A 24,185-nucleotide genomic window follows, 5' to 3' on the forward strand; every position below is an offset into this window, starting at 1 on the left:
TCAATAGTAGAGGAGCCTGAAACGATGAATTGGTCACTGGATAACTCATGAAAATTCACATCTTCCTTGTACAGGACTCTTAACATACAACGGGATGGTAAACCACTGAGCGGTGGAAATATGAAAAATCAATGGTAAACTACGGACTTAGTTTTAAGAATTGAATGCCTTTAAGGCTCCGTTTGGATGTTGATATTGGAGAGCTTGGTATTGAATTGGGTTCAATACCAAATCAGGCTGGTTTTGGAAATGAGCACAATACCAAAGCTATTATTTGGATGTCGACAGACGGAATTCAACGAGGTACTAAATACCAAATCATGTTTGGATGTGCATATAGTAAAAATTTGGCATTGACCCACCTTCTTCTCTCCACCGGGACAACCGTTGCCTCTCATCCTCCTTTGCCGGCACAGCGGTGGCACGGAAGCACACTATCCCACCTTCGCCAACGTCTTCGAGGCCCACGCCCTCTTCTTCCTCGCCAATGTCTTCGGAGCCTGTGCCCTCCTCCTGTCACCCGTGGCGCCCCTACCCCTGCCTCCGCCTCCTCCAGCTTCGGCGCGTCGACCAGGTTGTGTGGAGGAGCCAAAGAAGCGGTGGCTAGGGGAGTGGCGCAGGGGTGGAGCAGCACGGCACGCTGGCAGATGGGCGGCACGGCTATGGGCGACGGACGAGGGTCGTGGGGGAGGGAAACGGAAGATGAGCGGTGCAGGGGAGGAAGGCGGCACACTGACGGATGGGCGGCGCGGCTCGCGCGAAGGAAGGGGAGGTGCGAGAGAGACGGAGAGATGCGGGGGATGACAATTCTAAAGAACACGGAGGGGCAGGGGGCGGAATCGCGGGACTCTGTGTTTGCAGCGCTGAATACCGCTTGGCATTGAAGCTAAGTTTCCAATACCAATATCTAGACCATCCAAACGGTAGAATTGAGGGCACCTAATTCTAATTCCGAATTCTGACCTCCAATATCTACATCCAAACGGGGTGTAAGAAATACAATGATAACTAGTCCTATGATCTCTTTTATGTCACCAAGGGTGGACATAAAGATGAAGAACTAAAGCTTCGGTCGTCTATTCTATGGTATGGTAGGATAATGGAAACTGAAACGAAAGAGTAGATGTACCCAATACCTTAGTTTCTTTTTGTGTTTGGAGTAGTGTTTCTCCTTATACATCTTGTAACAGGCTAGAACTTGTGGTTTAGAAACTATCCATTTTCCCTTGTCTGCAATAGGCTAGATCTTCTTATTAACGCTATCAATGATTGGTTTTGGAGGTCTTTAAGAGGGGGTAAGTAGAGTGAATTTTGCCTCTTATTTTTAATTAAGTAATGCTTATCAACCAGAAAGTCGCAACCTTTTGTCTGGAACTTATGAGCCGGTAAACCCAGCAAAACATTACCGAGCTTTCATTAAAGTTAGGCCGAAATGGTTTTTGTATTTGTGAGTTTACAGATATTGCCCGTTAAATTTAAAAGAATCAACTTAGGATTAATCTGAATAGACTTATACTTGGTCAGCGGAAGTACAAAGAATGGTTATGACCCTGAGTTCTTTTTAATTCAGCCGGCTTGAAAAGCATTAAGAAATAAAAGAAAATTACCCAAAAACCACATGTGTCACTGAATGGTCGACATGTCACGTGGTCAGAACACAACGTGGCACGCAGGGCTCATCTTCTCCCAGTAATCATCGCTGCGTTTCTTGCGTACAAGCTCCATACACTTCCCTTCACAGACCAGTGGGCCCTCAGCCATTCGATCCCATCGGAGATGCAACGTCTCAGGCCACATCACCAGTCTCCAGTCGTTGACCCCATAGTCCCTGTCCATACACCCAACCCCTCGATCCACCGTCCGTTGAACAAACCTACGGCAACGATAGCTCCCAGCCCAGAATCACTGAACCCCATATCTTCCCCCGTGGAACGGCACCCCCGTTTCTCATTCTCCCCGTCGGTCTCCCCTCCCGCTGCAGGCCCGCAACCGCTGTCCGCTGGCGCCGCTGCCTCCCAGTTCCAGGCTCGCGCGGCCCCAGCCACGCCCCGACCCCTTCCCGGCCACAAGGCTACCCCGCGAGCCAGCCACCTCGTACTGGCACGACCCCGCTCTGTCTCCCTCCCCACCGGGGAGTCTGCGCGCTCAAGGGTTTCGAGCTCTCGCGGCGGAGCGGGCAATGGCGATGCGTGGCCGGGAGCGCTGGTAGGTTCTCATATCGCGGCGGCCTGTTGCCACCTCGCCATCGCGGGGTATGGGGAGCAACGGCGAGGTGTGGGAGGGGGCGGGAGTGGGCGGCGGCGTTCGGAGGCGGAAGGGTGGCGTGGAGTCGGCGGGCGCGGGCGCGTCGTCCTCCTTCGCCGAGGGGAATGGGGAGTTCGTGCTGAGCTCCATGGACGCCAGGTTCTCCGGATCGGCCGACGACGATGGGTTGTTCGTCTCGGCGGCGTCGTCGCGTCAGCCAGGTACGTTTTCGTCTCGGTATTGTTTGGTTTGGTTTCTGAATATGCAGGGGTGTACATGTGAATTTTGAGGATTCCAATTGTAGCCTATGCGTAAACGTGAAAAATGAGATGTTAGATGCGTTCAGTTTCGTGAGGAGAGACGGTGATATCGCCAAGTTCAGTGTCATGCTATTCAGTTGTGCGATATAATGCGTGATATACAGCTGGAATGGTTTAAGCTTTAGTCAGGTTTCAATTTAGACATGTTGAGAAAGGGGAAGTCAGGGAAAGGTGGTGAATGGTTACAGCACTGTAGGTGTAAGAATGGGTTAGCAGACTTATTTGTGATGAGAGTTGCTGCATTAGGCCTTATAATTTTACGGCTGTTGTTGTCCGTGTTGGCTGCCACAAATTGAGATATTGTTCATGCTAGTTGTGTTCTTTCCTTCCAATTGCCAAACATCTGTATCAAAGTTACAATGGCTGCTTCAGCACAGCTAGAAGGTTGCTCCTTTATCTTGAAAAAGCAAGCTACTGAACACTATGCCATCTGCTGCAGTACTTTTTCAATCAGCTTTGGATTGCATCATGTCAAGTCAAATGTAAAAGCCATTGTTCCATATTTCCAGAATAAAATCACTATTTGTAAAAATTATAGGTATCTGATCTAAGGGAATAAATGAATTGTATTGAACAGCTTAGCAGAATTATAATAGTGAGTTCCAAATATCCTTATTTGCTCTGAAAGGTTATGCATTTGATCTTCTACAGCATTTGGGCATAGTAAATCGACAGCTGCAAGTTCTGGTACCTATAAAGGGCAAGAGTACGCTTTTGTAAGATCATACTCTGATAGGTTGCTAAAGTGTGACCTCACTCTGGATATGCTATCAGAAAATGAGAAGGTAGGCATATCGATGCACACATTTTTGTTTATTTTATTGTTCACACTAAATAAATAGCACGGGGTTTACATTCATCCCAAAAACTTCACGTGCGTGAGATACTGTCCATTAATTTCTTTATACCAGTAATGCAGTGATCCTGCTGTCCTTCTAATATTAAAACTTGGCCGTATGAAAACTAGTCCTCACAAGCAGCCTTGATACCAAATTGCAATCATCTCTGTATCTAATTTTAGACTTCTAGTGTTATGCATCTGTCAGCAATGTTCTCATAATGTTCGTGCATAAAACCGGCTGATGTTTACTATGTTGTCACTATGATTATACTGGAACTAGGGTTTTGTTTTAATTCAGAAGAATTTGTGAAAAGTCAGGAAACAATGTTTCCATCCAAATACAAATGTTATCTTGAAATATCCATGTTTCTCTTTTCTGGGATTTTTATTCAGATTTATGGTCACTTGTGTTATAGCTATTCATTGTTGTCTGGTGCTCCAGATAAAGATATTTGAGAAGCTGGTTAAGTTCCAGAATGATGGTACCGTGGAGGTAGATGTGACACGCAGTGCTCTTGTTACCTCAGAGCTCTCAGAGATTGATGCGTTTGGTTATGTACCACGTGGTATTGAAGAAGTTACACCTGGAATCACCAAGTCAGTCCCCAAGCTGAAGATTGCCATACTTGTAGTTGGAACCCGAGGGGACGTTCAGCCTTTTATAGCATTAGCTAAACGACTTCAGGTTGGTGAACCTACAAGCACCTGGTAGAAGACTCAAACTCCCAAAGTCCTCCATACATAAAAGCATTGTGCAGTAGTCTAACGAGGCTTCTGCAAAATGCATATTTTAATTCAATATTTTTGAGTGTGCAGTCACGTATATCTGGAGTAAAGTTATCATTATTCTCTGGTTTCTTTTGAAGTTTGAAAGTCTTCTAAGTTATGAGCAAGTCTACATATAGTTGAGAAAGTGCAAGAAAATATATGCTTGTCTGCTATACTTCAAAATGTTTAGATGATGCAGTGGTCATTAGATGTTTATCTTGGATTTAACATGTCCTCCCTGTTGTATATTTGATAGGTATTCTGACATGTGGGGATTAATCTAGGCATCTTCCACCACGTAGATGCTCAGTTCAATCCCCCCAGTGTTCACAAAACTAAATAGCATTTGGGTTTCATTCAAAATTTAATATGAGGAAAATGCACCAAGGGTGCTCAGTTCAACCCCCCCCCCCGCACCCCCCCCCCCGCCCCGGTGTCCACAAACTAAATGGTATTTGCGTTTCCATTCAGAATATAATAAGAGTAAAATGCACCAAGTGTCCTTGAACTTTTCCCAGACTCTCACCTAGGTCCATAAACTTTTAAGTGAACATCTTTTCAAGTGGTTCAGTCTAAATTCACTTGGGGTCTAATTATGGATCTTGATTCTCAGTTGGAAAGAACCACTTACGTAAAAGTTAATTTAAGGAACCAAATGCTCACTTTGAGAGTTTATGGACCTAGGTGAAAATTCAGAAAGAGATTAAGGTCCCCTGGGTGCACTTTACTTATTTAATAATATCAAACAGTAATGATATATCATCCTCTAATTCCACTCACTGTCAAGAAACAATATACTGGCTTATAGTATTGTTGCACGTCCTGTTCTCTTTCATAAAAGAAAAAATGGATTTTTTTGCAGGAATTTGGTCATTATGTTAGATTGGCAACTCATGTCAATTTCCGTACTTTTGTGAAGTCAGCTGGCATTGATTTTTACCCATTGGGTGGTGATCCTCGGATTATGGCTCAGTGTATGGTTCTAGTGCTCTTATATCATAAAATTGTGTTGCCTATGCAGATAAAAAACATTCTGTGTTGTCTAATTTGCTGAGATAATTAAAATCACCTAGCTGCCTTACTCCATAAGAACTATGACCAATTGTGGAGTGACATTCAGTTATTTTTCTCCACTTAGTTAGCTGTGTAAATGAACTTGTTAAAGAAAAGAGCCTATGCAAAATTGTATTATGTTTTGTAAATGAATGGAACATTAATTTGCATACCTTGTTCTTTAAGGAACAAAAGACGTACAATTCTGTAGCAACTTAAATTAATATAAGAATGCTTGTGTCATTCATACTTATTTTGATCAAGGGATGCACTTTCAACTGCAGACATGACAAAAAACAAAGGGTTTTGCCTGGCTGCGCCAACAGAGATTTACGCTCAAAGAAAGCAACTTAAGGAAATCATCTTCTCAGTTCTACCTGCATGCACAGAACCAGATTTGGATACTGGAACACCATTCAGAGCTCAGGCAATAATAGCAAATCCTCCTGCTTATGGTGGGTCTGTACATCATAATCTGCTAGTTTGTGCCAACTTTCGACATTCTTTAATAAATTTTGATGTTACTTTACATCAAATTTCAACATACATTAATAAATTTAAAACGAAATACACTGGTTTTGTTGTAACTACCCTTGGTTCTTTTGTCCTAATGTTCCTCAAACCCCCACCTTTTAGTAAATAGTACCTGAGCTGACAATACGGCTGTGCTGGTGAAGGTGCAAAAGCGGACAGTGTGGCATCATGGATGTGGCCATTTTGTCAGCTCATGTGGAATTTTGTAAAGGCAGGGCTTGTGAAACATTTTGATGATAAGTACTGTGCATATGGGCTGTTAGGCAAAGTAATTGGGCTTTAAGCAAATATGACCATAAAACCAGTGTTTTATTTCTGTAGCCTACTGTAAATTTTATAAATTATTTTACTTTGACATGTTCTTCCATTTCAATAAAAGTCTAGATCCCTATATATGACTTCTCTTTCTCCTGTACCTGTGGTTCAGACTTTTCTTTCTTCTGATTATGATGGAATTTCTAATTTCAGGAGTAAACATAGTGCATAATTACCCTTCTTTAATTATATTAACTAGTCTATATAGGACTCCGCATATCATAGCCTTTGGCTTAGCATTTCTGATGTTGTCACCCCCTGAAACTACTCTAGAATCAATCTCATTCGCAGTCGGTACTTGTTGACAGCCTTATTCGGCTATTCCACAAAATCTCCAAGTTTAATATTCCTGTTGTTAGCTTGTTAGTGCTTTCTAACATTTTAAGGGCCTGTTTTCTTCCACCTTGCTAAACTTTAGCATCGTTTAGCAACTTTGAGCTGCTAAACTGCAAAACACTCTTGCTAAAACTTGCTAAAGTTGAGTTGCTAAAGTTTAGCACTTTAGCAAGTTTTTGGTTGCTAAAACTTGCTAAAAGGTGGGCTGGACAACCTATACCCCTCATTTATTGCTTGTCTCCCCCTCCTGCGCACCTTTAATAAGGGTAGATAGGTCCTTTTACAGCTCATTAAATGCCTTTTAGCAAGAGTATCCAAACAGCTTTGCTAAAGTTTAGCAACTTTTAAATCTTCACCACAATCATATGAATCTGTGGCCAAAAAGACAACAGGCATATTGATCTGTGCTAACAAATCATGTGACTTTCAGGTCATCTGCACATCGCTGAGGCACTTGGAATACCTCTGCATATATTTTTCACTTTTCCATGGACGTAAGTCTGTCCTACTGCCAGAGTTTTAATCCCTATGAAGGTTCCTACATTACTTTATATCACTCGGGAACTGCTAACAAATTTCCTCAGAACCATGGATTTATAAAGTTGACACAAACAAAAGTTGTATTGTCGATCCTGTTTACCTAAGATTATTTCCTTGTGTTGCTTCAGAATATTTCTGTGACTATCAGTATGACTGCTTAATCCATGCCAGGTTGCCTCTTTTTAGTCGGTGTTAGTACGGTCAAATCAGTATGGAAAATAAACGTCACATAGATTCCTGAGTACATTGTAAAAAATAGAGAAATACTACTTTTATAAAGTATATGTGATATACTTGTGTGGGGTTATATGTATTTTTCAACCGCTAACATTTATTGACAGGCGGTCTCTGCATGTTTTCCTAACTGCTAGCATTTGTAGACAGGCCAACTGATGAATTTCCACATCCATTGGCACGAATGCCTCAGAGTGCAACCTACAGGGTATTACCACCTCAACTTTTTCACTATTGTATACATGCAAAATGTGTGAATAATCTCTTTTGTATATGATGGTGCAGTTGTTCTATTTTATTTCAAGAAACAATATTAACTCTGACATTTTCAAACTTCACATTCAGCTATCATATCTTATTCTGGATTTAATAATCTGGTGGGGCACCAGGGGATTCATAAATGATTTCAGGAAGAAATTAAATTTGCCCCCTATTGCTTACTTCAGCACATACCATGGATCTATATCTCACTTACCTACTGGATACATGTGGAGCCCTCAACTTATGCCAAAGCCAAAAGGTAACCTGATTTACTTTATTTAACTTCATGGTGCAACCTACTTTACTCCCTCCGTCCTGAAATACAAGGCATCCTAGAGATTTTAGGACATATTAGCAGGAGTAGCAAAAGACGCATGTACCCCTGAGTTAATGGTAGTTGCAGATAACAAGGAACTTTTTTTAGTAATAATCCACCAATCAGCCACTCTTATCTTGTTAATTATAGAAAGAATTAAATAGAAATCATTCAAATGTGTCTACAATGCCTTGTTTTTTAGGACAAATTTTGAACGCTTGGATGCCTTGTATTACAGGACGGAGGGAGTATCAGTTGGATGATTTTCCTTGATATCCTTAATTCTTTTTGAATTATGGATATGAGGATATCATCGCAGAAGGTACAGCTAGCACTGAACATAATGCAGTAATGCACCCCATTGATTTTATCTCATAAACAACACTGGGAGATGATTTTTATCTTGATGTGTGTGTGAGAGTACACCTGCTTGTAAATCTTGGCCATTGACTAGTCAACGTCCAAAAGAGACTTGGGTTTTATACATGCTGGATATAGTGTTCTAAAAAGTTAAAGAAATAGGAATTTTTTTGAATGAAACGAAGAAAAGGGAAATCATGGGCTATAGTTATAGTTGTCACTTGTCAGGACTATACAGTTCTTTGCACCTACCAATTTTATTAAAGGGATATATGTAGGTGACAGCGAATTAATGGATAAATTTCATGATCATTGAAGTCTCCCTGTGCTAGCATAAAATGAGGTTCATGTTAAGATCTTATCGATGATATCATTTTTTTTGTCCTCTTTAGACTGGGGCCCTCTAGTAGATGTTGTGGGATATTGCTTCTTAAATCTTGGAACAAAGTATCAACCGCCACTGGAGTTATCACAGTGGCTTGAACAGGGGCCCAAGCCAATATACATTGGTTTTGGAAGCATGGTATGTACACTATGAGGGAAAAACTTTATTTTAGTTATTCTGACTTCAATATATATACGTCACCATATATATTAAGTAGGTCATTACGGCTATGCAAGTCAATATCTCTGTTTCTATGTTGCCTGCTAGTGTAATTCCTTTCATTTTGTTTTGCCATTCTCAATCAAACTCAATGGATGGTCATCCCTCTTTTTAGTTTTTACTCATAATAGTTGTACGGGCCTTTTTTGAGTAATAATGATAACATTCTTTGCCTGTATAGACTTCAAAAAAAATTAAAGATCTTGTCAACCACTACTAGGTGTCTTTAAGTTGTATCCCATTGCTGCAGCTGACTGGCTGATAATAGCATACCACTGATAGACCTATTTCAGAGTGTAAGATTTATAAGAGCGTACCATTGGTTGATTATCATCCTCTTACAATTGGTCGATATGTTCCACAAAATGCTTCTGTCCCTTTGTTGTGTTGACACAATTATCATCTTTTTATGCTAACTTGGCCTTCTAATTTGGTTTATGTTATGTCTCTGAAGCCTCTTGATGATGAGAAGAAAGTCACTGCTACCATTTTGGATGCACTAAGAGAAACAGGACAAAGGGGAATCATTAGCCGTGGTTGGGGATCTCTTGGAAGTTGTAAGTTACCTGGTTTAGTATTTTATCGTATCGCCAATCAATCCTTTAGTGCATACACCAGATCATGATGAAGTTATGTTGGGATTGCTACCTGAAGTATGTAGAATAGCATGAGTAGCCTAACTTGTCATTTCATGTATGCGACCACCACCTGCAGCTTCAGAAGTTCCAGTTGATGTCTTCATCTTGGAGGATTGCCCTCACGACTGGTTATTTCCTCGCTGTGCTGCAGTGGTGAGTTTACTATTTCAGACATGCCATCAGGGTGCCACATATGAAGTGACAAAAAATAGTGGTCAAATTGTAAGAAGCGATATAAAATAGAACAGTTATATTAGTACATTTATAGCAAATTATTTATCAATGTGCTCCCTCCATTCCAAACTGTAGGTCTTTTTAGCTTTTCGAGGTTCATAGATATTATTATGCATCTATGTCTAGGTGCATAATAATATCTATGAATCTAGAAAAGTTAAAATGACCTACAATTTGCAACGGAGGGAGTATTGTATAACTTTGTAAAATTCAGTTCTAATGTTATATATTGATATGAAGCTATAGAAAGTACTTATCAAGTTTATGTCGTGAAGACAACAAAAAACAGTAATATCAAATAAAAAATGGAGAGAGTAATATATGTTAGGTGGTATAGCAGTATAGCCAGTATATGTTGTTGGTATGGCACCAAGGCCACAGTATGCTAGCAAACATTACTTGCAAGGTTTTCACTCTAAACATATTTTTGCCCTCACACTATGCTTCAAGTCATTTAAACTTGTTTTATCCAATAAATTTTCTGTATAGGCCTATAGGGATACAATTTACTAATCAGATTGTATGCATGGTTATTAGGTGCATCATGGTGGAGCAGGTACTACAGCCGCAGGGCTGATAGCTGGGGTAAGCTGCTAATGTCTTTACTGAATGAAATTCACTGTGCTACTGAGCGGTTAAGTGAACATAATAAGGGATTTAGTGTCAGATCCTTATATTTTAGCGCAAAAATAAATGAAAGAAAAATAGAGCACTTGAAGGCATCACTTTTCATATTAAAAGTTCTCCTGACTATATAACCTGCATCGGTTGTAAAGCAAAAGGCTCATGCACTGCAGAGTTCCCTCAATACAGAAGGACAACAATTATTGGGCAATGAACAAGAGGTTGCCAATTACTCCCTCCGTTCCAAATTGTAGGTCGTTTTAGTTTTTTTAGTTTCATAGATATTATTATGCATCTAGATATAGTGTATGCCTAGGTGCGTAATAATATCTATGAAGCTAGAAAAGTCAAAACAACCTACAATTTGGAACGGAGGGAGTAACATTTATACTAATGACTACCGTCTATCTTTTGCAAGTGTTCTTGACAACTCTTTTGCACCTATAACAGTGTCCTACCACGGTGGTGCCATTCTTTGGGGACCAGTTCTTCTGGGCTGAGAGAGTTCATGCACGAGGAGTGGGTCCTGCACCTATACCTATAGCAGCACTCACCGATGAGGCACTTTCAAATGCAATAAGATTCATGCTTGATCCTGAGGTACTACTATCTCATGCATTCATATATCTAAGCTTTCGAGGTGTTTTTAGATTCTCGTTCTCTCTGTATATATTAGTATTCCATCAAATTTATGACGCAAAACATTGTTCTCTGATCACTCAGATTTGTATTAATTAATCTGCTTGCTGTCCTTTGTTAAAGGTAAAATCACGGGCACTGGAACTGGCTATAGCAATAGGCAATGAGGATGGTGTGGCAGCTGCTGTAGACGCATTTCACCGACATCTGCCTTCGGAGTTGCCACTTGCTCCTACACCTGTAGAGGAAGAACACGTAGACTTATTCCAATGGTTTTCCCGAGCCCTGGAAAAGTGTTGTTTTCCATTCAATTTTTAGTTGTGGTTCGCATTTTAGCTAGTTATAAGATTAGTTCATTCATGGGTTGAAAATAAAACACACAATCGTCGGAAAGGAGTGCAATAAATGATGATTTATGCTGGGGTGATTTCTTTTACTTGTTTCCATCATCCCATCGTAGATGCAATAACAATAAACAAAGATTGTGGTGTTTATAGCGTTGCCACTGTAACTGGCTCGGCAATCGGCAATTGGAGTTGTATTCATTACTACATTCAGAATTTGTTGTTGGTCTGAGAAATTTGTATTGCAACGTGCCATTCCAGCATAACTGCAAAATTACATTTGTCTGCAGTCTGTATCATATATCACGCTCTTTTGAAGAACGATAGGATATATACCGTGATTTCATATTTTGCATTCTTTTTTGTGCAATGTCTATTGCAAAAACGTACTTATATCAACTATGAACACTTGTCGCGAGGAATTTAGGAGATATCTAATGTAACAGAATGATCCATGCCTAATCCGTGATCACCCGGGCGAACACATGATCGACGAAGCGGGGCTTGTTGCTATTACGGTTTGAAACTTTGAATCGCTTTGAGCTGGAGCAGAACATTGCCACCGTTAGTGACGAACGGAACTATATTTTTACTTCCCCTGTGGAGTACACTTTCAAGCTCTGAAAAAGACTATGATTTGACCGTGTGATGCTACAGTAAATATGTGCTAATCATGAATTAATCAGGCTTAATAGATTTATCAGATTCGTCACGTGAATTAGCCTTCATTTATATAATTAGTTTTATAATTAATCTATATTTAATACTCCGAATCCTATCATGTCGATGCGAAGCTATTAGGGGGTGTTTGGATACACCCCATTAAAATTTAGCACCTGTCACATCGGATATTTGGATGCTAATTAGGAGTATTACACATAGGTTAATTACAAAACTAATTGCACAGCTGGAGTCTAATTCGCGAGACGAATCTATTAAGCCTAATTAGTCCATAATTTGACAATGTGGTGCTACGGTAACCATTTGCTTACGACGGATTAATTAGGCTTAATAGATTCATCTCGCGAATTAGCACAGGATTCTGCAATTAATTTTATAATTAACTCATATTTAGTTCTCCTAATTAGCATCCGAACATCCAACGTGATATTTAACACCCATCACGCACGATCTGACCGTCAATTTCTCGAAAGCGTCGACCACCGACACGTCAATCCTACGGTCCCTCGCTGCCTTCACTGCCAAGCAGCCGAACCCACTCACGTGAGCTCCTACGTCTCCCTCCCTCGCTAGTCCCACCGAAGCAGGCAGGCAACGCACCCGCAAGGCCGCAACTCCGCGGACCAGGACGCCAAGGTCCCAACCCCCAAACCTCCCGCAAGATCTCCCTCACCATCCACCAGTCCACCGCTGCCTCCTCAGATCCGCCTCGCCTCGCCGGCGCGCGCCCCACGCCGGCCGCCATGTCGCACAACCACGGCGACACGATCCCGCTCCACCCCTCGTCGGCGCAGTCCGACATGGACGAGATCGAGAGCCTAATCCACGCCGCGCCCTCCTCGGCCACGGTCCTCCCCGCGCGGCCGCCCTCCCCGCCGCGGGCCTCCATCCCGGTCTCCTCCTCCCCGGCTCCGGCGCCCGTCCCTTCCAAGCCCCCACTCCCCGCCGCCTCCATCCCGATCTCCGTCTCCCCCGTGCCGCCCGCCTCCGCCTCCGTTTCCGTCCCCATCGGCGCCGACGGCTTCGGGGCCCCGCCCAACACACTCACCGAGCCCGTGTGGGACACCGTCAAGCGAGATCTCGCCCGCATCGTCAGCAACCTCAAGCTCGTCGTCTTCCCAAACCCCTACCGCGAGGACCCCGGCAAGGCGCTCAGGGACTGGGACCTGTGGGGACCCTTCTTCTTCATCGTCTTCCTCGGCCTCACCCTCTCCTGGTCCGCCTCTGTTAAGAAGGTACACGCTTCCTCCCGTAGCCAGATCTGGTGTTCTCCTTCATATGGATCTGGTCGTTGCGATGATAGTGTGATCTGATAGGGCTCATGTTATACCTGTTTACACGATACATTATGCATTCCTCAAATATATCAGAAGGTAGCTTGTTAAACTAGACGCCACACGTGAAGTTTGCTTAGAGGTGGACATTGGAGTTTACCGTTTGCTAGGTTAATGTTGCCCTTGTATAATGTCATACGATGGGATGGAACAGTCACTCATACAACTATCAACTTGAGTTTGCCTTTTGTTGCTAAGGTTCAAAGCAATGGAGTGTGAATCATGTGCTCTATCCATGTGGGTTCTCATGTTTCCCCATTTTGTTTAAAGTCTTGCATTTTGACTCAATTAGGTTCTTGTCCTAAAAATCAGTGTTGTATGTCTGTACTGTTGAAGTGTTGATCAGATATCAACTATTCTGTTTGGACTTGAGTTTTGAGACTGCATTGTTTTGGTAGTTCTAAAATGGATGATGGCATTGCATCAGCATGATTGATTTCTCTGTACTCTTTAGTGGTGAATACTTACTGATAGTAAATTTGTTTGAGTCTGCATACCTAATGAAAAAGAGAAATTCCATCACAGCGTTTTAATCAAATTATGTCTGCATACCTAATGAACACGTACCTTGAAACGATAAATCTACTACAGTCAGTAATGAAGAGCAACAGTAAATTTTGAAAAGAGATGTTTCATGTGCAACAAGTGACTCTTTTTTTGTTAAGTAGGTATAAAATTGGAACTTTGATGATGTTAGCAGTGTTTTCCCCCTTGTTGCACTGGTCACCTGGACCATGTTCAGAAGAGTACTTTACTGCTATACTCGAGAAATGTTGATGCATTGGCATGTAGCTGGACAGATATTTAGGTCGGTATTTACCATTTATTTTCTGAACAAAGTCAGTAGGTTTTACCCTGAATGGGGAAATATGCCAGAAATACTACTCATTACTTTCTTTGTGCCCGTGTTCACTGTTCAAATATAAGTCATGGAACCAAAGGCTGAGTTGATAACACATGGGCACATCATATGGATACAAACATGCAATCAGAATATGTCTACATATGTTGAGCCATTACAGATAGAAGCTGAACAAATTATTGATATTTAAAGATTTTGTTGTTTTTATTTCTCTGAAGTGGCATATTAGCGTTTGTATGATTTCCTTACAAGTCCTAATAGACACGCAATGTGTGTTTGTGTTTATCTGTTGCCTCCTATCAAATCTATAATTAGTTGACGGATGTAGTTTCTTTTGTTCAAAAATGTTGGTTGCTGTTTTCTTTGTCCTTGCAGTCTGAAGTATTTGCCGTGGCATTTGCTGTCCTGGCAGCTGGGGCTATAATTCTAACTTTAAATGTTCTGCTTCTGGTAAGACATCTCTTTTAGACTACTGCTGTGCTAGTCGGACTATCTGCAGTGAAAAATTTGCAGTAATTTTTTTTGAATGTGGGTTCAGGGTGGACACATCATCTTCTTCCAAAGCCTCAGTCTTCTTGGCTATTGCCTGTTTCCACTGGATGTCGGTGCTCTAGTCTGCATGCTGAAGGACAATGTCATACTTAAGATCGTCGTGGTGACAATCACATTGGCATGGAGCTCCTGGGCTGCCTATCCGTTCATGAGTGCTGCAGTCAACCCAAGGAGAAAGGCTCTGGCCCTATATCCCGTCTTCCTCATGTATATTTCAGTTGGTTTCCTCATAATTGCCATAGATTAATGGATGGGGATGGAGCCTTGTAGTAACGTCTGAAGTGTCCAGATTTTCCTCATCGATGATTGAATCGCCAGAGTATACGAGTTTGAGTAGACAATGCTACTGCCCTCATGGAGTCTTTGCGAATTGTCACGTGGGGATTTTTTTGGTCTTTACATGAGCAGGAGGCATAAGGTTGTAAAATTACTCGAAATCTATATCTGTTGTAAAGAGCACGTGAACTTTGGACCACTTAATTGGCTGTCAAGCTTTCTTATACTACCATATATGATCAAATTCGAATCTTTCATGATTCATCGGGTAACCTTTTGAAGCTACATTCTGTGTTTAAACTGACGCCTCCGGTTCGTTGGGCGTAGCTCCTCGCACAGTCACACATGGACACTTCCGTTCTTCCTGTTGCGTTGCTGCCTGCCCACCGCCGTTGGCCATGTTCTTGACGCAGGATTCTTGCCTGTGTCTACACGAAGAGGAGGGGCGTTAGGTAGGGCGCCTAGGGCCTGGACGACGGTTTCTTTGGCAGAGTGCTACCATCATGAGAGCAGATATCTTTGATGAACAATAAAATACATGTCCTTGTGCCGTTTGTTGAGAGCGAGGAAGAGGCAACTGAGCGTCGGAGTTTGCAAGCACGCAAGCTTGAGAGATAGAGCATCAAGATTCCACAATCCAGAAGCGGAAACAGGTTTCTTCCCCATTAGTTCCTGATTAATTGTGGAACAAGTTCTTGAGAGGGTATAAATTAAAAAATCATAACACTAATGCGTACCCTATTTATGTCTTAATCACGTGTTTCACGTGCATGGCAGCTGGCTACTTATATATATCCTTTATAAGACATCAGTACCCGCAATTGGAAAAAGTTCATAGAGATGGGTTCCTCTTTCTCTGAATAAAACAAATTGAAACGTTTGCTTTTGCATTGCTGGTAGCTGCCTAGCTCAGGACTAAGTTAACTTGGCAGCAAGCCTATAAATGGAGATCAAATGCAGAAAGAGCTTGCTACGCCACCGTAGCTTCGTACAAGTAGTGAAGCATTGCAGCCAAGTCCATGTATTAGGCATATACAGCTGATACATGGCTGCGAGCAAGGCTTCAGTTAACCAGCAGACCGCCGGCGACACAACAGCTGCACCGGCCGCCATTGCCGCCGTTGGCCGGCCTTTTGAGCCCTGCGTGTGGGGTGACTTCTTTGTCACCTACACTCCCTCCACCCTTGCAGGCATGCAAGCAGACATCTACATTCACATGTAGTTCTTCTTCATCAGTTCTTTGTTGATTATATAACATGTGAATGCATAAGCGCAGAGGTCGGAGGAATGGATGAGAGAGAGGGCGGATGAACTCAAGGGGGAAGTGCGCCAGATGTTTGGTGCTGACAGAGCCATGAGCGTGTCTGCCATGGTGAACCTGGTGGATGAACTCGAACGCCTTGGCGTAGACAACCATTTCCGCGAGGAGATCAGCGCGGATTCACAGTGAGGGGCTAGATGTTGGCATGTCCAATGACCTGCATATCGTTGCCCTCCGGTTTTGTCTGCTTAGGCAACATGGCTTCTGGGTACCTTCAGGTATCGATCAATCTATTTACCTAAAGCTAAGCTAAGAGAAAGCTAATCACTCACTAGCTTTTTATAGATGATAGATTACTTATATTAACCTATTTTGTGAGATTTCCAACAGAAGAAACATTTCCATCCCTTTCAGAAAGAAATATACGATATGAGAAAAATTTGAATCCGTCTCAAGGTGGTTCTAATGAATACAATCATATATGGATGCAGATGTGTTTGATAAATTTAGAGATGAAACAGGCAGTTTCAGCAAGGATTTAAGAAGTGACCCGAGGGGTCTGCTTAGCCTGTACAACGCAGCTCACATGGCAGTCCCCGGGTTGATGATGCTTCAGTTTCTCCATACTAGAGGGCCAAAATCCCATTAGTTGCTAAAAAACTAAGGTTGTGGTACAAAATCATAACTGTTAATTTTAATTTTGAAGTGATAGATGTCTTTCTCTGTATAGTATTCATAAAATTTCCTTAGGTCCATGTTTCTATGTATGATTAACTGAAATTTTCATATTCTTATACAACCTCTAAATGAAATAGCTTCCGTTATATCCTACTCTAGCTTTTTGTAACTTTTGGAGGAGGCCGCCACTAAATAGCTTAGCCCGCTATTTAAGACATTATGAGACCACTCTGGTATTTCAGGTTATTTGTGGTCCCAGAGTAGTCCCAAAGTGATATTTTACCATAGTACCCATGACCTATAATCTAGGTTATACAATATAGGTGGATTATAATCTCAAACAAACAAGGTCTAAAATAGTTGAAATGGAACTTTCAACATCGAATGATATTGATGCGCGTGAATGTATTCTCATGGAAATGTTCTTAATCGAATGATATTTTCTTATGAATAATAATAGCTACATGCATTTGCGTAGGCATGTTCGTAAAAATAACGACAATTTAGTACATGGATTTGCTCGAGTACGTTCACCTGTGAATACTTGTGATGACATGCAGCTTGGGAAGAGCAAGAGGGACGTGGCCAGCTCGCTGGAGTGCTATATGAAGGAGCATGGCATGGCAGTGGAGGATGCAATGGCGGCACTTGCCGCGATGGTGGAGCAAGCGGGGAGGAGGATCAACCAGGCATGTATGGAGTTGGGCCGCGGATTACTACCCGCAGCTCAGCTAGTGGTGAACATGACAAGGATGCTGGAGGTCTACTACCTTCATGGCAGGGACGGCCTCACCTATGGCCGTGAGCTCAAGGAGCTCATCACCTTCCTCTTCCTCAAGCAAGTCCCTGTTTAAGCAGCTGCTTGTTTGCGTCAGTGCGACGTACTAATTCCTGTGATTATGCTTTTTGATATTCTGTTTAAGCTGTTTAAGCTGCTTGTTGCTTGCGTCCAGCCTCATCACCACTTAAAATGTTTGATATTCTGCTTTGATCTCGTTTACTGTCAGACCTTGTATGTTTATTATCTCTTGATCTCAACATCAGATTCCTTTCAAGCGTTAAGCACCGCGAAGGTCAGTAACACGCGTGACGGCGTGAGCCTGGGACTCCCAATCCCATTTGCAAGGAGATTGCAACTTGCAAGCACTCCCTCAAGTGATTCATGGTAATCAGGTTTATTCTTGCATCCAGTTGCTTAACAACCTCGTTTAACAAAAGACTACTCAAGAGAAGAAACATATTATGGAACTGAATCCAAACAGTGGGTACTCATATTTTCAACTAGATTAACACCTACTCGCTCCGTCCCTCCGTCCCGCAAAGAAAGAGTGTCCCTTTAATTTTATCCTAAATTAAACCATTTTATATTTGACCAAATTTATATACAAATGTATCAATACGTTTGATATCTAACAAGTTTCATTAGATTCATTATGAAATATATTTTCATATCGTACCTATTTAGTATTATAAATATTGATACTCTTCATTTTTTAAACTTGATCAAACTTAAAACTTAAAATAGTTTAACTTAAGACAAATCTAAAAAGACACTCCTTGCGGGACGGAGGGAGTACAGATTTGTGGGTATGATAGTTCCCAGCCACGTTACTCAACAAAAGACAAATCAACAAAGTTTCTTGAAAGAAGAAACAGGCCGGTCGGAGCATCGTGTGCTCTCTTTGTAAAGTAAAGATGTTATACAGCATACTGTTACAAACGAATTTAATCAGGCAAGCTACTTATACAACTCTCGCGTGTAGACGTTAACATCTTGAACCAGTCACCAGTTAGTGCACAAAGAGTACCACAACAGAGTGATACAACAGTATCCCAGAGCATCAACACAATGCTTACCCTGCATTTGTAATGCCACGATGGCTCGGCAGAGTTGTTCCCCTATCCAAACATGCAACACATCACAGGGTAAACATACAGCCCAGGCACCCGAATCACAACCCACAGGTCAAGTTATCTGCTTGACGCGCAACCATCAGTTACATGCCAAACACACCAGCTGGGGCTAATAAGGTTGGAAATTTTTACCTTGGTCCATCTGTGACTTATTACATCACGCCATTCTATTAAGACGAATGCTCTGGCTTTTCCGTGGCATGGGCCCCATTGATGCAATCACCTGAGGCATGGTCATTCCTCCTGAAACAATTATTTCTGCAGGAACCAAGAGAACAAACAAAATTGGTTTATCAATCATAGCAAACAATATTGCAGTGGATTTCTAGTTTTTTTTAAATGCAAAAGTAACTCGAGAGGCTAAATAGGTATAGCATGTTCAAGAAAAATTGTGCAAGACGTAATAATATGAGGATAGGCATCATAAGAACTGAACCACCGTACCAATGCCTTCTCGAATGGATAAATTAGGTCTTATGATCTCCTCAGAGTTCACCAGAAATATGTCACCAATGTATAGATGATTTGTTGGCACATAAACGCTACACAGTTCTTCATCACCTTTGTCAGTCTGCAGTAAACACAACAGATACCATGAGAGCAAGTACAGCCGCAACACAAGGGAGCATGCGTGTATGACATAACAAAATCAAAAGCTAATAACATGCAGCAGCTCAGTTTCTTTATTACGCATCATAAGGTCACCACAAGTATAAATTTCACTTCAGCAAGCTTTTTGTATACATAGAAGACCAATTACCTGAAGAACCACAGTTGATGTTATGAATCCAAATGCATATTCACCAATTCGTGGATGACGAATTATTGCAACTTCCTTGAAAGCTGTCGTATTTTGATCTGTCAACAAAATAATTTCATGAGAAATCTTCTTGTGCAAAATACCGTAAGCTTGTAAAAACAGTCATATGCAATAGAAGCTGCTTTATCCAGCTGCCTTTTTTTAGGGTTTTATTTTGTTGGGGGTGCTATCTTTTTAACTTTACAAGCTTATCTGGAACTCAGACTGGCAACAACTTCATGTCACAAAGATTATTAAAGGCAGTCCATGAGAAGGCACAGAGTATGGCAAAACTTTCAGAATCTGAACATCTCGTGTAGAAGTATCTTACCTGGTGAAATTGCAGTACTGACTTGCTTTGACGCTGAATATATATGCCTTACAAATGGCATTTTCTTTATAAACCACTCTCCCACCCAGAAGATGGTTGAACCAACCCATGAAGAAACAAATATTCCAACCAGAAATATGAATACCAGAGAAGTCAAGAAACCAAGACCTGCAGATCCATCACGAAAATAAATCCATCATGACAAATATAACATGAATTTAGCAGCAACCAAGTTCTTCTGGACATCATAGCAAGAATAAATGAAGCTTAGAGGATCTTAAGTCAAATTGTATTTGATCAATTTAACAAAGAGCAAAAGTTTCAAGAATATTGTTAGCATCATAATGTGAGATCTACATACCACTGGAACATAGTGCAAACTAACTTGATTCACCAAACGGACTACATTTTTTGGGACTATGTGTGATCACTTTCATATGTGTCAACAGAATGTCCTGAAGGATATATAAGAGTTCCAACTATACGATGACATGTCAATAGAATACCCTCAAGGATATACAAGAGATCCAATTACAGCCTTTCTTTAAGTTTACAATCACCATAAACAGCAATTTAGAAGTATGTAAAACAATTACCAAATATGTTGATTCCAAGTTTTGCATATAGGGGACTGAAAAACCCATCAACAAATTGAATAAACCACCATGTGATGAAGAACGTGATTGCAACAGGGAAAAGAACTACACTGCATACAGAAAACACAAGATATCATGCATAAGGACAAGGTAAACCATAGATTTGGCAACAAGTTTAACTCAGTTCCTGTGAAGGCCATACCATCCAGTCATAAATTTTCTTGACACCCAACTTTGAAGAACAGCACAGCATGCCTGCACAATGGTGAAACAAAGAATGATATGTGTTACCCGGAATGTGCATAACAAAGTTCTGTTTGCAAAATATTTAAATTAAAAGGGATATAAAAGGCATGAAGAGATCAAGTCCTGGAGATGGAGACGTCTGTCATGTGTATCATCAGACCCCAACTGGAAATGCGAATAGCAAGCCAGAAGGCCAAAAAAAAAAGCGAAAGAAAAGTTTGGCCTCCAGAGTTGAAGGACTGTATGTTTTCCCATTCATGCATGAAATGTTTCTTTCCGAGGGCAGGTATATAGTGTAAACACATCTTTGGATGCTGAGTTAGAACCTAAGAGTTGGTTGACCCCAGATACTTCCTTTCTTTCTAATAGCATTAACACAGCAATGCTAATACTCCCTCCGTTTCTGTTTATAAGGCGTGGTATAACATGACACGGTCTCCCAAATTAGACTTTGACCATTCATTTATCTTATATTATATTGTTTATGGTTATAAAATTATAATCATTGGAGAGTACATTTGATTACAAATCCAACCATGTCAAATTTATATTAAAAAACAAAAAAATATTGGCTAAATTATTGATCAAAGATTGTAAACTTTGAATCTTAATATGCGTGTACGCCTTATAAACAGAAACGGTGGGAGTATCAAATTGTTAAAAGTGTGCCATCCAGAGAACTGAGCAATTTTAAAAAACAGTGAGGATCCACGGAAAACATATTTCACTTCTTCAATATCCACATATCTCTAGACTTTGGTCATTGTAGATTTCAAACTGGACCATGTTATACCACCACATACTAAACAAAAGAACAAAACCATACACAAATTCATTGTATCTAAGAAGTTCCGGACTCACATGACAATATGATCAAGGTTACATCAACTTAAGCTCAACCACATATAAGAAACAAAGTACTATACAACCACATGAAGACAGCATATACAAACTTTATCGCACCTCCCAAATGTATCAATGTCCACCTAAACATGCAAAACAAATGTATTTGATAGGTGCATCAGAGTGTAGTTAGAAAACATCTAAATCCATCCCATATGAATCTCCATTTATTGAAAACATCCACTTCAAACTCGGCAGGTATAGGTAGTTCGATCAAACTAAACTAAATTCCTAAATCTAAACGGTCCACATAAAAAAAAACACGAATTCCTCAAAGAAGCTCCATCAAATTGGCCAACCACTTCATAGGCGCTCGAACAAGCATGATGCTAAGCCCATACAGATCCGACAAACGGGGAGCAGAAACCTATTCGTCGCACGACCCGCAAAGGCCCTAAAAGCGCAGCACAGGCGCGCTACTAGCGCAATGCTGCCGCGAATCACTAGGCGAAGGAAGGAGCGTAGGGGCTTAGATCCGAACCTTGCGCGTGGAGGTGGTGGGCGAGCTGGGCCGCGGCGGCGACTTGGCCGGGTCCTCGGGGTCGACGGCCTCCGCCGCCTGGCTGAGCGGGATCGACGTCGACTCCTTCTCCTCCGCCATGGCTCCGCCGGGGGGGCCTCCCCCTTCTAGAAGCTTCTCGCGGGGGGCCGGGTGGGATGAAGCAGATGCGAGGTGAGGCGTCGCTTCGGGCGGGCGGGCAGGGGCGGCTGCTTTTGGCTGGCGGCGAGTAGCAGCAAGCAAAGCGGTTGGTGGCGGAGTACGCAAGGGACGGGACGGGTCCCCGAGAGGGAGACGACGGAGTCGACGACGTCAACGCAACCCTGGCGTGGCGGAGTGACCAACCTGCCCCTGGACACCTATCACTGACGTATTGGCCCCACATGTCATCGTGCCTGCCCGTTCCGGAGCCGCCCTCCACGCGTCGGTCAGGTATCGGTTGGGCTGGCGGGGACCGTGCGTGACGCGGATGCCGCGTCGGAACGGTCTCGGGTGAAGATGACGACGAGTCGTGACGGCGTCAGCGGGGAAGGCGGGCCTTGCCGCTGCGCGTCCATGCGCTGGGGAAAGGGGGATCCGGTTTAGGTTTGGGTCATGCCGGGCTGGCCGTGAGCTGGCCCGAGTGGGACGGGCGGAACGCGCGCCGGCCGGCGGGCGGGTTCGTTCGAACCGAAACAGAGGTTGGTCGGCCCATACCAGTTCGGCGGTCGTTATTAGGGCTGGGGAAAACCTCGAGGCTCGTTAGCCCAACTCAGTTCGTTGATAGTTGCGGCTCTGCCCAACCTCTTAAACGAACCAGGGTAAACCTTATAGCCTAATTTCTTATATGACACTGAAAGTTTTTTCATCCGCTGTATGACACCGGGCTTAACTTTTATACCTCATTTGACATTTCCGTCCATTGAATCTCACTTCCATCCAAGGTGCTGGTAAAATTATTTTTGAATGGATCAAAGTACCCTCAAGAATGTTGACCGCTCAATTGAATCCACGTCACATCCTTAAATCCACTCGGTCCTACCTCCCCAAACACCGATCCGGGCTGTGCTCTCAAACTGGATCATGTCCTCTTGAACTGGATCCCGTGTTAGCTGCGAGTCCTCCACCCGTGCTTGGAGGGCGCTCGCTGACTGAAGAACCCCGTCAGGCCAAGGGGGCGGCCTAAGGTGACGGCGCATTGCTGCGAGGGTGCAGCGACGAGTGGCTGCAGTAGCGCGGCAGCCTGTGCCCTGTGGTTTTGCGTCGGACAATTGCGGGGGGCGCAACGACGTACTGCGGGGATAGGCACAGGAGCATACGGCGACGGTGATGGGCTGCTGGCGAGGCCGCAACGAGCACTGCAGGTGCGGCTATGCGCCTGTGCCGAGCTGTTGCGACGGGCAAAGCGCTCGTGTGGCTCACCCTGGCTGCTACCTGCCGGTGCCACGCCTTGCTGCTAGTGCTACGATGTGCTGGCTCTAGATCCTCTAGAGTGCTATTGCTGATCCATGGAAGAACTATTTCCTAAGCATCGATTCTTTCCATGTTTCTATACAATTACGGGTTGTTGAAGTTTGAGATGATTACTCTATTTTTGAAATTTATATTGCAATTTGAAATAGAATTTATATGTGCACTTGCATGTAATAAACGGAAACAAAAGGCAGCTCAGTGACCAAACATGCTAGTGTCAGGGGCAAAGTTGACTTTTCAACCGACAGTTAACATCGTTAGTAGGTAAAATGGACGGAAGTGTCAAAAGGGGCATAAAAGTTAAATCCGATGTCATATAAGGAATGAATATAAGAAATTATGTTATTTTCTAATGTCAAATAAGAAATTCTCTCTAATTTTAGCTTGTTCTTTTAATGAGCTGCTCCTTGAGGTATTCCATTGACTCATTATGCTCGATAATTATAACAATACCAAACTTTTATTTTATTAATACAATGGTATTATTATTATTTGGCTAAAATAAACTTGTTAACTTTTAAGTTAAATATGGTACTAATAAAGTCTATTTTGAGTCCCCAAAGTCTATGCCATTCTAATTTATTGACTTGTATTAA

General features: G+C 42.4%; 4 protein-coding genes across 6 annotated transcripts; 3 read left to right on the forward strand and 1 right to left on the reverse strand.

Annotated features, from left to right (window-relative positions):
- Positions 1–1,937: 1,937 nt before the first annotated feature.
- LOC101757990 (sterol 3-beta-glucosyltransferase UGT80B1) lies at positions 1,938–11,551 on the forward strand. Its single transcript, XM_004970649.4, has 14 exons — positions 1,938–2,465; positions 3,216–3,349; positions 3,848–4,090; positions 5,036–5,147; positions 5,511–5,681; positions 6,842–6,905; positions 7,336–7,393; positions 7,531–7,705; positions 8,515–8,645; positions 9,181–9,283; positions 9,441–9,517; positions 10,136–10,183; positions 10,673–10,822; positions 10,985–11,551. The coding sequence occupies exons 1-14, from the start codon at positions 2,255–2,257 to the stop codon at positions 11,177–11,179; spliced, it is 1,872 nt and encodes a 623-aa protein (XP_004970706.1). The 5' UTR covers positions 1,938–2,254; the 3' UTR covers positions 11,180–11,551.
- Positions 11,552–12,447: 896 nt separating this feature from the next.
- LOC101758402 (protein YIPF6 homolog) lies at positions 12,448–15,172 on the forward strand. Its single transcript, XM_004970650.3, has 3 exons — positions 12,448–13,121; positions 14,458–14,532; positions 14,621–15,172. The coding sequence occupies exons 1-3, from the start codon at positions 12,630–12,632 to the stop codon at positions 14,879–14,881; spliced, it is 828 nt and encodes a 275-aa protein (XP_004970707.1). The 5' UTR covers positions 12,448–12,629; the 3' UTR covers positions 14,882–15,172.
- A 1,014-nt stretch (positions 15,173–16,186) lies between these two features.
- Positions 16,187–17,855, forward strand: LOC101758814 (beta-cubebene synthase). Its single transcript, XM_012846214.2, has 2 exons — positions 16,187–16,449; positions 17,410–17,855. The coding sequence occupies exons 1-2, from the start codon at positions 16,369–16,371 to the stop codon at positions 17,701–17,703; spliced, it is 375 nt and encodes a 124-aa protein (XP_012701668.2). The 5' UTR covers positions 16,187–16,368; the 3' UTR covers positions 17,704–17,855.
- A 606-nt stretch (positions 17,856–18,461) lies between these two features.
- On the reverse strand, positions 18,462–22,417 carry LOC101759223 (protein LIKE COV 2). 3 transcript variants are annotated; one of them, XM_004970654.3, is made up of 8 exons: positions 22,120–22,417; positions 20,692–20,744; positions 20,490–20,599; positions 19,894–20,061; positions 19,524–19,621; positions 19,208–19,334; positions 18,896–19,021; positions 18,462–18,748 (listed from the first exon to the last, which is right to left on the reverse strand). In XM_004970654.3, exons 1-7 carry the CDS (start codon positions 22,237–22,239, stop codon positions 18,921–18,923), a joined length of 777 nt encoding a protein of 258 aa, XP_004970711.1. In that variant the 5' UTR covers positions 22,240–22,417; the 3' UTR covers positions 18,462–18,748; positions 18,896–18,920. The 3 variants fall into 3 exon arrangements, with proteins under 3 accessions (XP_004970711.1, XP_004970710.1, XP_004970709.1); XM_004970653.3 differs by having other exon boundaries at positions 18,462–18,824; XM_004970652.3 differs by having other exon boundaries at positions 18,462–19,021.
- Between the last annotated feature and the right edge of the window lie 1,768 nt (positions 22,418–24,185).

The sequence above is a fragment of the Setaria italica genome, chromosome V (assembly GCF_000263155.2).
Source record: "Setaria italica strain Yugu1 chromosome V, Setaria_italica_v2.0, whole genome shotgun sequence".
Classification (NCBI taxonomy): domain Eukaryota; kingdom Viridiplantae; phylum Streptophyta; class Magnoliopsida; order Poales; family Poaceae; genus Setaria; species Setaria italica.

Excerpts from the sequence above, each read along its gene's own strand:
- LOC101757990 (XM_004970649.4), top strand. The coding sequence starts at position 2,255 with ATGGGGAGCAACGGCGAGGTGTGGGAGGGGGCGGGAGTGGGCGGCGGC. Across the intron at positions 5,148-5,510 it reads TCCTCGGATTATGGCTCAGT|ACATGACAAAAAACAAAGGG; the intron begins GTATGGTTCTAG and ends TTTCAACTGCAG. Across the intron at positions 9,518-10,135 it reads TTCCTCGCTGTGCTGCAGTG|GTGCATCATGGTGGAGCAGG; the intron begins GTGAGTTTACTA and ends CATGGTTATTAG.
- LOC101758402 (XM_004970650.3), top strand. The coding sequence starts at position 12,630 with ATGTCGCACAACCACGGCGACACGATCCCGCTCCACCCCTCGTCGGCG. Across the intron at positions 13,122-14,457 it reads GGTCCGCCTCTGTTAAGAAG|TCTGAAGTATTTGCCGTGGC; the intron begins GTACACGCTTCC and ends TTGTCCTTGCAG. Across the intron at positions 14,533-14,620 it reads CTTTAAATGTTCTGCTTCTG|GGTGGACACATCATCTTCTT; the intron begins GTAAGACATCTC and ends ATGTGGGTTCAG.
- LOC101759223 (XM_004970654.3), bottom strand. The coding sequence starts at position 22,239 with ATGGCGGAGGAGAAGGAGTCGACGTCGATCCCGCTCAGCCAGGCGGCG. Across the intron at positions 20,745-22,119 it reads CCACCACCTCCACGCGCAAG|GCATGCTGTGCTGTTCTTCA; the intron begins GTTCGGATCTAA and ends ACCATTGTGCAG. Across the intron at positions 20,062-20,489 it reads ACTTGGAATCAACATATTTG|GTCTTGGTTTCTTGACTTCT; the intron begins GTAATTGTTTTA and ends ATGGATCTGCAG.
- LOC101758814 (XM_012846214.2), top strand. The coding sequence starts at position 16,369 with ATGTTGGCATGTCCAATGACCTGCATATCGTTGCCCTCCGGTTTTGTC. Across the intron at positions 16,450-17,409 it reads TGGCTTCTGGGTACCTTCAG|CTTGGGAAGAGCAAGAGGGA; the intron begins GTATCGATCAAT and ends GATGACATGCAG.